Source organism: Carettochelys insculpta, chromosome 2 (assembly GCF_033958435.1).
Source record: "Carettochelys insculpta isolate YL-2023 chromosome 2, ASM3395843v1, whole genome shotgun sequence".
In the NCBI taxonomy this organism is placed as follows: domain Eukaryota; kingdom Metazoa; phylum Chordata; order Testudines; family Carettochelyidae; genus Carettochelys; species Carettochelys insculpta.
The window spans coordinates 39340650-39354936 of record NC_134138.1 but is presented as its reverse complement, the minus strand read 5'-3'; the positions used below and the strand labels follow the sequence as shown (position 1 = coordinate 39354936).

Below are 14287 nucleotides of genomic sequence, written 5' to 3'. Positions count from 1 at the left end.
TGGAATGGTAAAAGGAAGAACAGTAAAATAAAGACAATGGATTTCAAGAAGACAGAAAGCAACAAACTTGTAAATTTGGTAGATAAGATCCCATGGGAAGCCAGTCAGTAAAAACTGAAGATAGCTGGCAGTTTTTCAAAGAGACTATTAAGGGCACAGGCACAAAATATTCCATGCACACGAATGATAGGAAGTATGAAAAGAGACCACAGAAGACCTTGATTAATCTAAAAATCAAAAAAAAGAGTCCTACAAAAAAGTGGAAACTAGGTCAAATTGCAAAGGATTAATAGTAACAGATAACACAAGTATGCAGGGTCAAAATTAGAAAGACCAAGGCACAAAATGGGCTCAAACTACCTAAAAGACACAGGCTGTGGCTACACTAGCCCCTCCTTTCAGAGGGGCTATAATAATGTGACACTTTGGGATATGCTAATGGGACACTTCCATGAATATGTAGCACCTCATTAGCATAATGGCAGCCACCCACACTTTGAAACTGCTGGTTTTGAAATGCATACCACCCCGGTAGCCGGGAGGCCTTTCAAAATGGACCCCTGATTTCAAAAGCCCTTACTCCCATTTGGTTTTGGGAACAAGGGCTTTTGAAATCAGGGGTCCATTTCAAAAGGCCCCCAGCTATACATGCGCCATGTGTTTCGAAACCGGCAGTTTTGAAGCGCGTGCAGCTGCCAACATGCTAATGAGGCACTGCATATTCATAGTAGTGCCTCATTAGCATATTCCAAAATGCCACATTATTATAGCCCCTCCAAAAGAAGGGGCTAGTGTGACCACAGTCATAAACGGTAAAAAGAAACCATTTTGCAAACACATTAGAAGCAACAGTAAGACCAAGGATGTGGTAAAGTTGTTGGCCAATGAAGAGGGAAAAATAACAACAGAAAATGTGGAAAGGACAGAGGTATTTATTTACATTTGTTTAAGTGTTCACCAAGAATGGTGGTTACTGGATGCCTGCCATAGTGAATGCCTGTGAAAACAGGGTAGGTTCAGAGGTTAAGATAATTAGACATGTTAGATGTCTTCAAGTCACCAAGGTCTGATGAAATGCATCCTAGAATATTCAAGCTGATAGAGGAGATACTTGAGTTATTAGCTATTATCCTTGAAAAGTCATGGAGTACAGGAGAAATTTCATACGACTGGAAAAGGGATACATAGTGCCCACCTATAAAAAGAGAAATAAGGGTAACCCAGGATATTACAGACCAGTCAGCTTAAAACTGTACACCAGGAAAGATAATGGAGGAAATAATTAAGGAATCCATTTGCAAACATCTGGAGTAAGGAGATAAGTAGCAGGTAGCATGAATATGTCAAGGACAAATCATGTGAAACCATCCTGATAGATTTCTTTGATGGGAATAAGAGGGAAGCGGTAGATGTGGTATATCTAGATTTCTGCATGTTGTTGAGTAAGGCATTCTAAATCAGAATTCAGTTTGATGAATTCTTCCACTCAGATATGTGACTCCTTAAAATCTATTTCCATTTCCAAATCACTGACTGAGATGCCAGGAATGACTGTCATATCCAGTTGTTCAATGGATGCTTTATGTGGATGAATTATGGAGAGCACTGTGTTTGCGAAAGTCAACAAAACGAGATGAATGCCATCAAATGCTCAGAAAGAAACCTGGCAAACTGCTGCAAATCAAGGCTGTTTTTTGGATTCTGTCTCTGATATGACTCATGAAACATTCATAATCTTTCAAAATGTGCCAGTCTGCCCATCTCAATATCTTTGATGAAAACAGTCAATTTTGACTCATATCCAAACAGTGCCTGCTGCAGAGTCAGGATTGTGTTTCCTTGCCCTTTTAGCTTAACATTCGATTTATCCAAATGACCAGTAACATCAACAAGATAGTAAACCTTGAGCAAGTCTTAAAACTTGGCGTATTTGACATCCTTCATACCCAAAAATGCAGGCGACAAAATGAGATAAAACTTTCCCATGAGATAATCAGTGAACCCTGATGTGAAATAGTAGATCAGGGTATTCGGAGTCTACTTCTTTGAGCAGTGACCGAAACTGGCACTGATTAAGGGCTTGGCTAAGAATCCAACTGACAATATGAAAGATCAACCCCATTACACTTCTGAGTACAGTTCCACAAGATTGTGCACAAAGTGCCTCCTGATGCACAATGCAATGAAAGTTCAAAAATGGTGGTTCAGCTGTTCTGACAAAAGACTAAAGAATCCCCTATATTTGCCGACCATGCTTGGTGCACCATCCATACACACAGACACAAGATTATCCATCTATACGTCTTTCACGTTTACAAAGTTCATCACAGTCTTAAGGATGTCTTTGCTCCTTGTTTGATTTTTCATTGGTAATATTGCTGTCATTCATTTGTGCACAGAATTTCTGCAAATATATCAGTCCAGAATATATAACTGATTAATGTCACAGCTTTCCATTGTCTTGTCCAAAGCAAATGAAAAGCAAGTAGCTGTACTCAAATTTTGCATTTGTTCCTTGTTGCTTTGATAGGCCATTTTCACAGCTCTGTCATGAATTGTTTGTGCTGATAATGGCATGTCTTGAATTTCCTGTAATAATAACGGTATGTCCTTGTTGTGAAACTTGTCAAACAGTTCATGACTAATTTTAGCATGCATCTCTTCACATAATCCATCTCTTCATAGAATCACCATCAGTGAAAGTCTTGCTCTCTTCAATAACACTGTATGAGCCCGCAAAACTTGCAGAGTTCAAGTTCCCACTTTTTTTTTTGAGTATGCCAGTGGGCTATTTTATCTAACGTACATTTTTTGCTGTAGCTCCTTGCAGGCTTTTTTCATGTATCACTATTGGGGTACAGTACTTTGTCGCAAATGCTGCATGTTTTGTCATGAAATGCTGTTTGACATTAGAATTTTTTAGAACAGTCTCTCACTATAACTTGGAAAGTATGCAGACCCAGACATATACATACAAGCCTGTACGCTCCTTTTGAAATTTTCGGCACTTGGCATCTCTCTTTCTCTTTGCCATTTTTACTGTAACAAGAGTTCAACATTATGTGAAGATTTCTTGACCAATCAGATAAAAAGAGAATATGCACAACCCCCAGTTAGTGGATAAGATAGATGGTTGTTAAAATGAACAGTTAAAGGTAGGAGTGAAAGTAACTTAAATTTCTCACAGGTACCATCCTATCTCTCTCTCTCTCTCACACCCCACCCCCCCGGATGTGGGGGCCAAGGGCAGGGGTGGGAAAGTCATAATATGACAGAACCTGTAATAAATTTAAGGGTGGGGTAGAGTGCAGGGGGCTCAGAGCAACAGTTTGGGGTGTGCGTGGAGAGAGTCAGTCAGGACTGAGTGTGTGCAGTGGAGAGGGATGGGGTTCCCTGAGTCTTGGTTACCTGCATGGCCATTAGACTGTCTTCAAGTGAGTTCCTGAGCATGCCTGGTTTATCTGAGCATGCTCAGACCACCCTAGGCAGCAATTACTGCAGAGAACAACGCTACACCCGTTCTCAGCAGCATGCCCCAGTCAGGTCTTGCTGGAACTGCACACACCCTTACTTTCACCTCTGGTTAAAGGTGAAAACGACAAAAAAGGCCATCTTTACATGAGCAATTACATATTTTTAAAATTTTGAATTCATTTTTAATTTTAATTTAAAAATCTGCATGTATTTGGGAATGACAGAAGAGCCATATTTGGCTTTTGGGCCATAGACTTTTTGGCTTTTGGGCCTGTCCTGGTACTATAAAATGGGTGCATAACTGCTTGGATTACCATTTCCAGAGAGCAGTTATCAGTTGTTCTGTCATACTAGGACACAATGAGTGGGATTCCACAGGGAAGATTTCTAGGTCCAGTTCTATCCAATATATTTTACAATTTAGATATTAGCACAGAGAGTACATTTAAAATATTTTTGGATGATAAAAAGCTACGAGGGGTTACAAGTGTTTTGGAGGATTGTAATTTAAAATGATCTGGACAAACATTCAATAAGAACAAATGCAAAGTATTCCACTTAGGAAGGAACAGTCAGCCGCAAAAATACAAAGCGGGAAATGACTACCTTAGAAGGAGTACTGCCATGAGTGCAGGTGACTGGACTTGATGACTTCAAGTTCTTTTCAGTTCTATGGTTCTATGATAAAATACAAACGATTACAAGAAAGCAAAGCGGTGAAACAGGCATTAACTTATTTCAGATAACTGGAAACAGCAGCTGGGAGAGGTGTGAACTGCCCGTTACCTTCAAGAAATGTTCATTCAATAAGGATGATGATGATTTCATTGTTAACTATTTTATTACTGATAAAATGTGAGATATGTAAGAAAGGAAATAGATAGTAATATAAAGATTTGTACTATTGTCTCATTTTAGCATCACAGAATCTTGATTGGGACTCCCTCCCTTTCATGAGCCTGTATAATTAGACATTTGCCCATGAAAGCTTATGCTCCAAAATATCTGTTAGTCTATAAGATCCCACAAGACTTCTCGTTGTTTTTGCAGATACAAATGAACACAGTTACCCCTCTGATACAGAATCACAGAAATTAAGAATTAGAAATGACCTCAGTCGGTGATCTAATCCAGTTCTCTTCACCGGGCCAGGACTAAGTATTATCCAGACCATTAGTGTCAATAATAGGGATTCCACAGTTTCCCTAGGTAATTTGTTCCAATATTTAATCATCCTTACAGTTAGGAAGTTTTTCTTAATGTGGAATCTAAGTCTCCGTTACTGCAGTTTAAGCCCATTACATCTTGTCCTGTACTTACTTGTTAAGGAGAATAATTTATCATCCTCCTCTTTATGACTATCTTTTACTTATTTGAACACTGTTACCATGTCCCCTTCATTTTTCTTTTCTCCAGTCTTAATAAAATAGTTGTTTTTTGCCCCCATGTTTCCTCATAGGTAATGTTGTATAGACCTTTTTTTCTTTTTTTTGCTTTTCTCTGGACTTTCTGCAATTTGTCTACATCTTTCCCAAAGTGTGGTGCCCGGAACTGGACAGTATACAACCATTGAAGCCTTATAAGTGATGAGTAGAGTGAAAATAATTACTACTTGTAACCTTTCTTACAACACTCCTGCTAATACTTCCTAGAATTATGTCACTTTTTGATAACTCATATTTTGTTATATTTTGTTTGTGATGCACTATAATCCCCAGATTCATTTCTGTAGTATGCCTTCTGAGGCAGTTATTCTAATATTTATGGGATGTAATTACTGGATATCCCATATGTGTTCCATTGTGGAGTGACAGGTGACTAATATCATTAATATAACACCTGTATCAAATTGTTATTGTGGTGTATTTTTCCACAAATTTTTTCCTAGAGATGTCCCCTGAAGAGGCTGGCATACTCCCTCATAGACCAGTATCCCCCACAACTCATCTTTCTATTTTGGTAGAAGGTACACCTTATCAAATGTATCAAATGCACCACCACCAACTCTATGGGTGATTTTGAATAATTTTGCACAGAAAAATGGCAAGACAAAAACACCATATCACTCATAGGTGAACAATTTCAAAAGCAATCACTCCATACCTGATCTTTCAATACTGGGCCTCAAAGAAAACATTCACAACACCTTCAAAACTTGAGTGTGAAACCTTAATTTCATAACTCTGCTAGACCCCAAATATGCTGTACATAACAGGGACACTGGTTTTGTGGCTCATTACAACCAGTAGTAGCACACATTTCCTGCTGCTACCCTTAATTGCCCACATGGAACCTTTTTCACATAATAATTCAACCATCAGTTCCCCATTTCATATCAAGTGATTGTCTACAATATGTGTTAACTTTTCTATGTAACAATCTGTTCCAACTTACACTGAGCTCAGATACTCTGGCTACGTCTACACTGCAATAAAACACCCCTGCCTGACATCTGTTAGTTGACACAGGCTCCTGTATCTCAGGTTGTCGGAATACAAAATTACAATGCAGACAATAGACATATTGCAAGGAGAAGAGGGTCCTGGACCCATGACTCCAGCCCAAGCATGAATGTTTACACTCCAATTTTAAAGCCCTGGACTCCAAGCCCAGCTGAGTCAGCTGACTCAGGCAAGCTGTCAGTATTTCCTGTAGGGTAGCTGAAGAGCTCAGTGTGACTTGGAAGTTTGTACCTTCCACCATAAATATATTTCATCCAATATAAGGTTTTACACCACTGTGATAGGTCAACCCACCATATGGCCTGAAGGAGTTAAGGTGTCTACCTGTCCAATTAACCAACTACTTGGGCTGTACCTGGAAAAGAAGCCAGGAAGAAAGGACTAATTAGAGATGAGGCACATCTGCGGAGGAACAGGAGTGGCTTGTATAAATTCCTATAGTGGCAAATGGCTGGTGATTGCATAGAGTGAAAAGGTATGAAATAGCCCAGGGATACAGAAGTAAAATTCAGGATTATGCAGACATTGATTTCCTGTTGTAGGTCCCTGAATTAGAACCCAGTGAAAAAGCAAACCTAGGGTCAACCACCAGCCGTTGTGGAAGTGGCACTCTTCAGTGTAACGAACACAAGGACTGCCTAGGATAGTGGGTCCTGAGAGACTTTGGTAGGCTGGACAGGCAAAACCACAGTGACCTGGTCAGAGGGTCAAGCTAAGAAGCAGGAACAGTAAAATCTGGAGACAGAGACGCACACAGAAAATGACAGTGCAACAGCAGAAAGGAGAATTGGCCTGTCAGAACTAACTCACATATGCAGCCAGAAGGAGGTGCCTTCTGAGTGGTGACTAGGGCAGCTCTGTGTCAGTCATGTAACTAGTCTCTCAAAGGCTATTATATCATCCCTAAGGCAGAGAAACCAGGAACTCTTGTTATGTGCTGAATTAGTGTAGATTTTGGAGGCTATAAGGAACACCATTTAGTTAATATACTGCATTAATTACATATTTAAACCACAAATGTGCTCTTTTAATTTTGCAAACTAAATTTTAACTTTTACCAAAACCCTTTATTCTTCTCTGTAAGCATATTTTAAAAATTTATGTTGTCAGTTCAGAAACACACACACCAAAGTGATTAATCATAATACTGATAATACTGGAGTGGGGGCTGAAATCTGAGCCTTACCACTCCAAGTGGAGGTGGGTAGAGACAGAGCAGAAGCTTGAGCTAGACTGCCCTGAGCAGGGAGGACCAAAGCCCAAGGGCTTCAGCTTCAGCACAGTGGACTGTAGCCTGAATCTCAACTCCCTGGGCTAAAGCCTTTCAGCTTTGGCCCCGGGTGGTGATGCTTGGGCTTTGCCCTGTGCCCCGGCAAGTCTAACATTTGCTTTTGCAACCCTGTTAAAATGGGGTTCTAATGCACTTTGGTATACCACCCCACAATCTGAGAATCATTGATATAGTATATAGACAGGGTGACCAGAAAAGCAATTGTGAAAAATCAAGCTGGAATAATAGCCACCTATTTTAGGCAAAGCCCTGAATATTGGGACCATCCCTATAAAATTGGGACACCTGGTCATTCTAATAACAGAAGTGGTTACTTTAAATATGGCTCTTCTTGCACTGGGATGTGAGCTGAAACCTCTAAAGTAGCAGAGTGCATCATCCCTAGAATAAATACTTATTTGTGATGAGGATTCTAGAGCTGACCAGTTTTCTTTTCACATCTGTATCCTCTGTGAAATAACTGTCCAATTGCAATTTATAAAGGATGGTGACAGAAATATTCATTATAAAATGCAGTTTGTATAATACCCTGCTGATGAAAACACTAGTTAATCTCAGTTTCCTATTTCAAGATTTGTGGGTCTAAAATATAAAATCTTTCCTGGACTTCCTCTGTGCAGCTCAAAAATCTTGTCTCTTTCACAAACAGAAGTTCATGTAATAAAAGCTATTACCTAATCACTTTGCCTCTCTTCTGATTTGAATAAACAGGGTACAGCAGCAAATCAACACAAAAACCATTCATAACTCTCTTGGACCAAAGGCACTACCAATGTTGACTGGGGAATAGGATGCCTAAATGGTAGGGAGAACAACAAAAAGTCCTGTGGCACCTTACAGACTAACAGATTTTTGGAGCATAAGTTTTGGTGAGCATAGACCTGCTTCATCAGACCCATGTGTCTGGCAAAGTCAGTATTTGCCTAAGCTTATGCTCCAAAAAATCTGTTAGTCTATAAGGTGCCACAGGACTTCTCATTGTTTCTGCAGATACAGACTAACATGGCTACCGCTCTGAAAAATGATAGGGGTACAATTCTCATTTGGAAGGTGAGCACCTAGCAACTTTAGGTCCCTTTAAAATGTTAGGCTAAACAGAGAAATTAACATTCTCTTTATAGAACATTTGTAAGTGGAAAAGCAACTTCACCATGTTAATTCATCTAACAGTTATGTAATTAAAAACCCTTATGCAATATGTGGCATTATCTGATTGAAACATGAACATACAGATCATTGCTGCAACCAGACACATATTTACAAAGAATCTTGTACAAAATGTGCCAAATGAAGTGTCTATGAAAAGCTTACAATTCACTTGTTATTATTATGCCATTCCTATACACGTACAGTAAACCCTCGATTTACAAAGAGGTTGCATCCTGGGCAACCTGCAGGCAAATCAAATTTTGTGTAAATGGGGTTGGGGAGGGTATTGGGCAGATCCTTAGAATTCCCCTGGCTTGGGAAAGTGGGCTGCTGGAGCCTCTGATCCAGCCAGCAGCTCTGGCTCCCTCAGTGGGCAGGTGGGAGCCAGGTTGGGGCAGGGCGCTTCCTGCTCCAAATGCTGGCCATGTGCATCAGCCATAGTGCCCCTGCAGTCCCCCAGCTGTGGCACGGCTTGGCCCTGGTGCTACTTGGGTGGCGGCAGCTGGAGCACTGGGCAGCTCCAGCCGCAGCGTGGCGTGGCCCCAGGCAGCTCCAGCTGTGCCTGCTCCTCTCCGCCCACAGAGTTGCAGCACAGGGCAGCCACAAGGCAGGGTACAAGAAATTACGGTCCCCTGGACTTGACTTGTGTTAATATAAAAATGCTTAAGTCGAGTCCATGCAAAGCGAGTGTCTACTGTATCATTTAGTATTTGAAGTTATGAGTATTCAATACCCTGAATTGGTACCTGTATTTCAAATGTTTGCTTCTGGGAGACACTAACAGAAGGCTTTGGACAACATATTGTGAAGGGACTCTCCAAGTTGAGTAGAAGTACTTCACTGACAACGGACATTGGGAGATGCCAATTCTGATGAGCTGTCTTGTGAACATTCAGGCTAGCCTGGGAGCAATGGCCTCTAACTGCAAAGAAGCAAGCAATTCACAGACAGGTAACTTGTCCATGTGACTCCAAACACAATCTTGTTGCTGTTCTTTTCCACAGCAAGAACAATGGGATTCTGTCCACATGGGATAAGACATAAAAAGCCCTGGAAACCTCTCCATTTTGTCTTTAGTCCTGCTTCTTACCTCTGGAGTATCTTTGCTACAAACTGAAGCTTACAAACCAAGGACTGAATGACCCATCCAAGATGAGGTTATACTCCGGAGACTTGACTTAAGCCAGGAGTTTACCCTATCACTAATACAAGCCTAAACCAAGAAATTTGTAATTACATGCATTTGGTTTAGGGATGTAAAACCCCACTTAATGAGGTAACCAGTTAAATGAGAGAGTGGGAAGCTGCTCTAGCTCCTACTGGTTAACTGTAACTGGTAAGCCTCATCTGTTTAGGGTTTTAAAGGATTGGCAACAGTATGATTTTGGGGTAAGATCTGAGTTATAAATTGACCTGGGCATTTGGCTGATCCTTTGGGATTGGAAGTACCTTTTTATGTGAGATTTGTTTTCATAACCTTTCATTTGCATAATGAGTGTTACTTCTGGAGATAAAGGAGAAATGTGGTATTGGAGGGAATTGCTTGTATGACTTCTAGTTAACCAAGGAAGGGAAACCCAAGTTCTCTTTTTGACTGGTTTGGTGTGGCTTATAGTAGATGAATTTCAGTCTTAGGCTGACCAGCCTACTTTCTAAGCAATCCACCCTGTATTGGTATGCTCGGTAGTGTCCCACAGAGTATCCTGTCTTTTACAGTATGATGAAAATAGTGTGTTTACTTAGTCCAGGAGGAATTTGCCTATTCCTTTTCAATAACTGCATCTTATTCAACATCCTATGTCTGGATCATATTGTAGAGAAAATCTTTCTTCACTAAACAATATGAAATATGCCAGCTAAGGCTTAACTTTTAACACAAATTCAGTTAAAGGTTAGTGAGCATTCCAGCTGGCTCTCATTCTGAAACATAGTTTCATATGAGGTATGTCTACTCACAGTACTAGGAACATCATTACACAAAGACTCTACATCTCAAGGGTACCAACCAATGGTACTATGCATTTGGGATGCCATGCTCATGTTAAGCAGAGGAAAAATACTCATTAGTAATACATTTCAGCAGAAGGCTCAAACGAAAAGATGCAAATAGGGAGGGAAATCATTTAGCTTAATCACTTGTTGATATGATTGAGGAATACCTGTAATAAATCCCTTCATTGTACATAGTATTTTAAATCACTCAAAAGAAATGTTGAAGATGATTTTACCTCTTATGACCTGATGCGAATCCAGACTACTGTGACTAACATTAGTGGAAGAATTTCAGAACAGAACTGTGCAAGTAAGAGTGCATGAAGTTTGCCATTAAAGCTCTGAGTCACTTAATGGATATTCATGATTTCTTCTCTTCACTGCTTCATGAACATTTACCTTAGCAAGCTTTTTTGAAAGGCTAGTTGCAAAAAACAATATGAAAAACACAAATATTCAAGGTATTTGTACCAAAAACCAAACCACTTTGAAACTTTTTATGATTTGCACACTACACCTATATGTTCAATCCTGAATGTTCTTGGGAATGTTTCTTTATGAACCCAAACCATCCAACTGAGAACAAGGAACATCACCTGATTTAGGAACTCAATCAGACAGGCACACAATTACCACCACCCAGCAACCACACAGCTGGGTGAATGAAGCACAGGCTAAAGGACACTTGGGGAAAAGATCTGTTGACCAGTTGTCACTAGTGAACAAACGTATTGGAAAACAGGCCTTGGTGGGCAACTCAGACAGAGCAAAAGGTGAAACCTGTTTACACGGAGTATTTCCCACCAAACTGGAGTCGCTCCACTTCGTGCTTGACACCCCCGCCCCTTCAGTCAGGAGCTGCTGCGCTTTGTCCAGGGCCCACCAGTCAGTTCTTTGATTAACCAGCCGGCCGCCAAGTGCCTTCTCGTCTTTGATCAATGCCCCGACGGGTACGCACCTCCCCCGTCCCTCGGAGGCCTGCGCAGGGCCATGCCTGGCTCCAGCGCTCCCTGTGAGTCGGACGCAGTGTCTGTCAAAGGCCGGTGCCCAGCCCGTGGAGCCTACGCCTCAGCCCGGCCCCCCGAGCGCCCTGGCCAACGAGGCCTTAACAGACGGGGAAGGGGTGTGCCTGGGGGGGGGGGGGACTTAATGGCCCCCCGGTGCACAGCGGGCGCGGCGCTCCCGTCAGCTTGCAGGCGTTCGGAGCTCGGCTCGCGCGCTGCCTGTCTGAGGGAAGTTGGCGGGAGGGAGAAAGGAGCCAGCTCCTTCCCCTTCGGAGGGCAGGGAGCGGCCGCCACGACTAAAGGCTCCCGCCACAGCCTCCTGCGGCCCGCGGATTGCAGGCGGACCCGTCAGTAGCAGCCGCCAGTGTCCGTCGGCCTCGACGGACAAACTCCCCCCCCACACCCGCCCGCCTTGGAAAGCCCCTCCCTCACCCCCTCCTCCCCTGCCACCTCCCGCAGCCCGTCAGTCTGAGCCGAGCGCGGCTCCCTGAGCGACAGCGGCATCCGCACGCCAACGCCGGGCAGAAGGCGGGCGGGCTAGCGAGCGCTCCCCCTTCCTCCCCCCACCCCCTCTCCGTCCCTCTCCCTCGCTCTCCTGCCCCTTGTTCCCTGCCGCTCGCTCGCCCTCTCCCCTCTCATTCTCCTGTGCCGCGCGAGGCGCCCAGCGGCTCTTCCATGAGCCCCGCCGAGTGAGCGGCCACCCCGGCCCGCGCCCCTCTCCTCCCGCACCTGGAGCCAGGCAGGAGCGGCGGCAGCATGTCCCGCAGGAAGCAGAGCAAGCCCAGGCAGATCAAACGTAAGTTTCCTGAGGGGGGCTCCCTCCGACAGACTTTTATTTACGTCCTTCCCGGGAGAGGGAAGAGTGGGGCGCGGGGGTCCCGAGCGCCGGCTGAAGGGTTAAACTTTGCCCAGGAGGCTGGAGGACAGAGAGGAAAGGGCCGGGGGGAGGGCAGGAAAGCTCCTTCGGTGTAGCCCGAGCACTGAATTACCTGCTCCTGTGCAGCCGCGCTTGCCTCGCCCACTCCCTGAAAACTCCCTCACTCCGGCGGGGAAGCGAATCGCTTCCAAGTTGAACCAACTTGGGAGCCCGGCGTAAATGCGTTGGCATAGAAGTGTGCGAGGGATCAAGTACGGCTGAGGCGGGATCTATGCCAGGCGTAGGCTGCAAAAAATGCCAGCGCATCGCCAAGAAACGAAAAGTTCGTGTAAGAAAAGTTCCAGCGAAGGGAGTAATAGGGAGAGGGTCCTCCGAGCTGCACAACTCAATCCGACGCTATTCTGGGCAGTGTTGATTAGTCATCTTTCAGTTCTCGTCGTCCCTTCGCTTTGGCTTGTATTATGCAAAGCTCTGCACCTCCCTGTACGAGTTGGTTTGCATCTAAAGCATTTGCAGATAGTGGCCTTAGTTGTTTTACGAAATGCAGCACTTTCGAAGGGGCTTTAAAGGCTTTTGCTTTGGTTAGAAATCAGGTGCATTAGTGGTGGTAGTAAAACATCTTAATAGTATTCATAGTTCACTTTTTCTTCCTGAGGCACACGTCAGTGACATGAGCTGTAATCCCAACTTTATAAACTTTTTGAGCATCATACTGTTCAACCTAACTAACAATCCTTTAGGATCGGTACTCAGAGGTTGTAAGGGCAATTCAAAACAGACACAATAAACCATTTTGTTTTAAAATAAGTGTCACTGGGCTGATACAACTTCATTGATGCCTGTGTCTTAGAACGACTTTAAAACTAACCATCATGTGACTTGGAGAGACTCTTTTAATAGCATTTTCTTTATGGAGTTCTGACTCCAAAATATTTATGAATAGCTCAGTTCTGGAGAAAATTTTTTGAACTGATTAATTGGTTTAGCAAAAAAGAAAGAAGCTTCAGGTTGAAAACATTTTGATTGAGTTGGTAGAGCATCCCTGCTTCATAGAAATGCCTTTTAACTGTCTTTTAATTTGGAAAATAAAATAGCATGTTCCCGATTTAAGTTCTGTGTTTATTAAAGTTAGTATATAATAATGACTGCATTTTTTTTTGTAAAGCATTTTAAATTCTTAATTTTTCATGGAACTTTTTTAATGACTATGGGTTTTGATATTCTAAAGTAAACATGCTGTTTTGCTTTAAACCTATATTTTTATTATCTACTATATATTAATCTATTTAAGTATTTAAATAATATTTTAAACCTATGTAATGTGAGCTGTGATTATAAAAGTTATTAGGTGAAAATGCTTTTTAGTATATGATTCATGTCTTGAGTGTTAATAAATAATCATTACTGATTGTATGGCGCAAAGAATGCCTAATTTCATGTTTGCATGCTTTACCATATCAATTAACTATGTTAATTTTTGTAGTGTCTGCTTCATAATGTCAGAGAAATGCTCAGATACATATTGAAGATTATGTATTTCTGCCATAGGTCACAAAGCATTTTTATGACTTCCCTATGGTACATGGCATAAGTGTTAATTGCAAATCTTTTGGTTTGTTCGTAAGTGATGTATAATGGTTTGCATGTATATGAGTGTATCTAAGTACACGGGAATAAATATACATATACACATTTAACATGTGGAAATGGGTAGATCAGTTTGTACATTTGTATGTGGAGTCTGATTTTTAAGAACTTTTGTTTTTCAATGTAAATTATCAGAGGAATTAAGCTGTTCATAAATCCATGTTGTCAGGATAAGTGAAACAAGGTCACCAGAGTTGGAAGGTATATGTTCATAGCACTTCTAGCTGATGGCGTTTGGGGTTCTTTGTTCCTTAGCTAGGTGTAAAGTAATTTTTGTTCAGACCAATCAGGCAATGTCCCATACAGAGTTTTCTACGAGTATTTGACCAACCGTAAATGGTATTTTCTCCAACTTGGAGAAGTTTACTTTAATAAGAAGCAGACTTTATTA

General features: G+C 42.1%; 1 protein-coding gene and 1 long non-coding RNA gene across 4 annotated transcripts in view; one reads left to right on the top strand and one right to left on the bottom strand.

Annotated features, from left to right (window-relative positions):
- The window catches only part of LOC142009167 (uncharacterized), a 53260-nt gene extending 40777 nt beyond the window's left edge, over positions 1-12483 (bottom strand). Inside the window, exon 1 of the long non-coding RNA XR_012644364.1 lies at positions 12362-12483. This is a non-coding gene — a long non-coding RNA (uncharacterized LOC142009167). The remainder of the gene's footprint in view (positions 1-12361) is intronic.
- The window catches only part of ZFPM2 (zinc finger protein, FOG family member 2), a 484892-nt gene continuing 482152 nt past the window's right edge, over positions 11548-14287 (top strand). For all 3 annotated transcript variants that reach the window (XM_074986765.1, XM_074986763.1, XM_074986762.1), the window contains exon 1: positions 11548-12168. In XM_074986765.1, the coding sequence (XP_074842866.1) occupies positions 12129-12168 (40 nt within the window). In that variant the 5' untranslated portion in view covers positions 11548-12128. The remainder of the gene's footprint in view (positions 12169-14287) is intronic.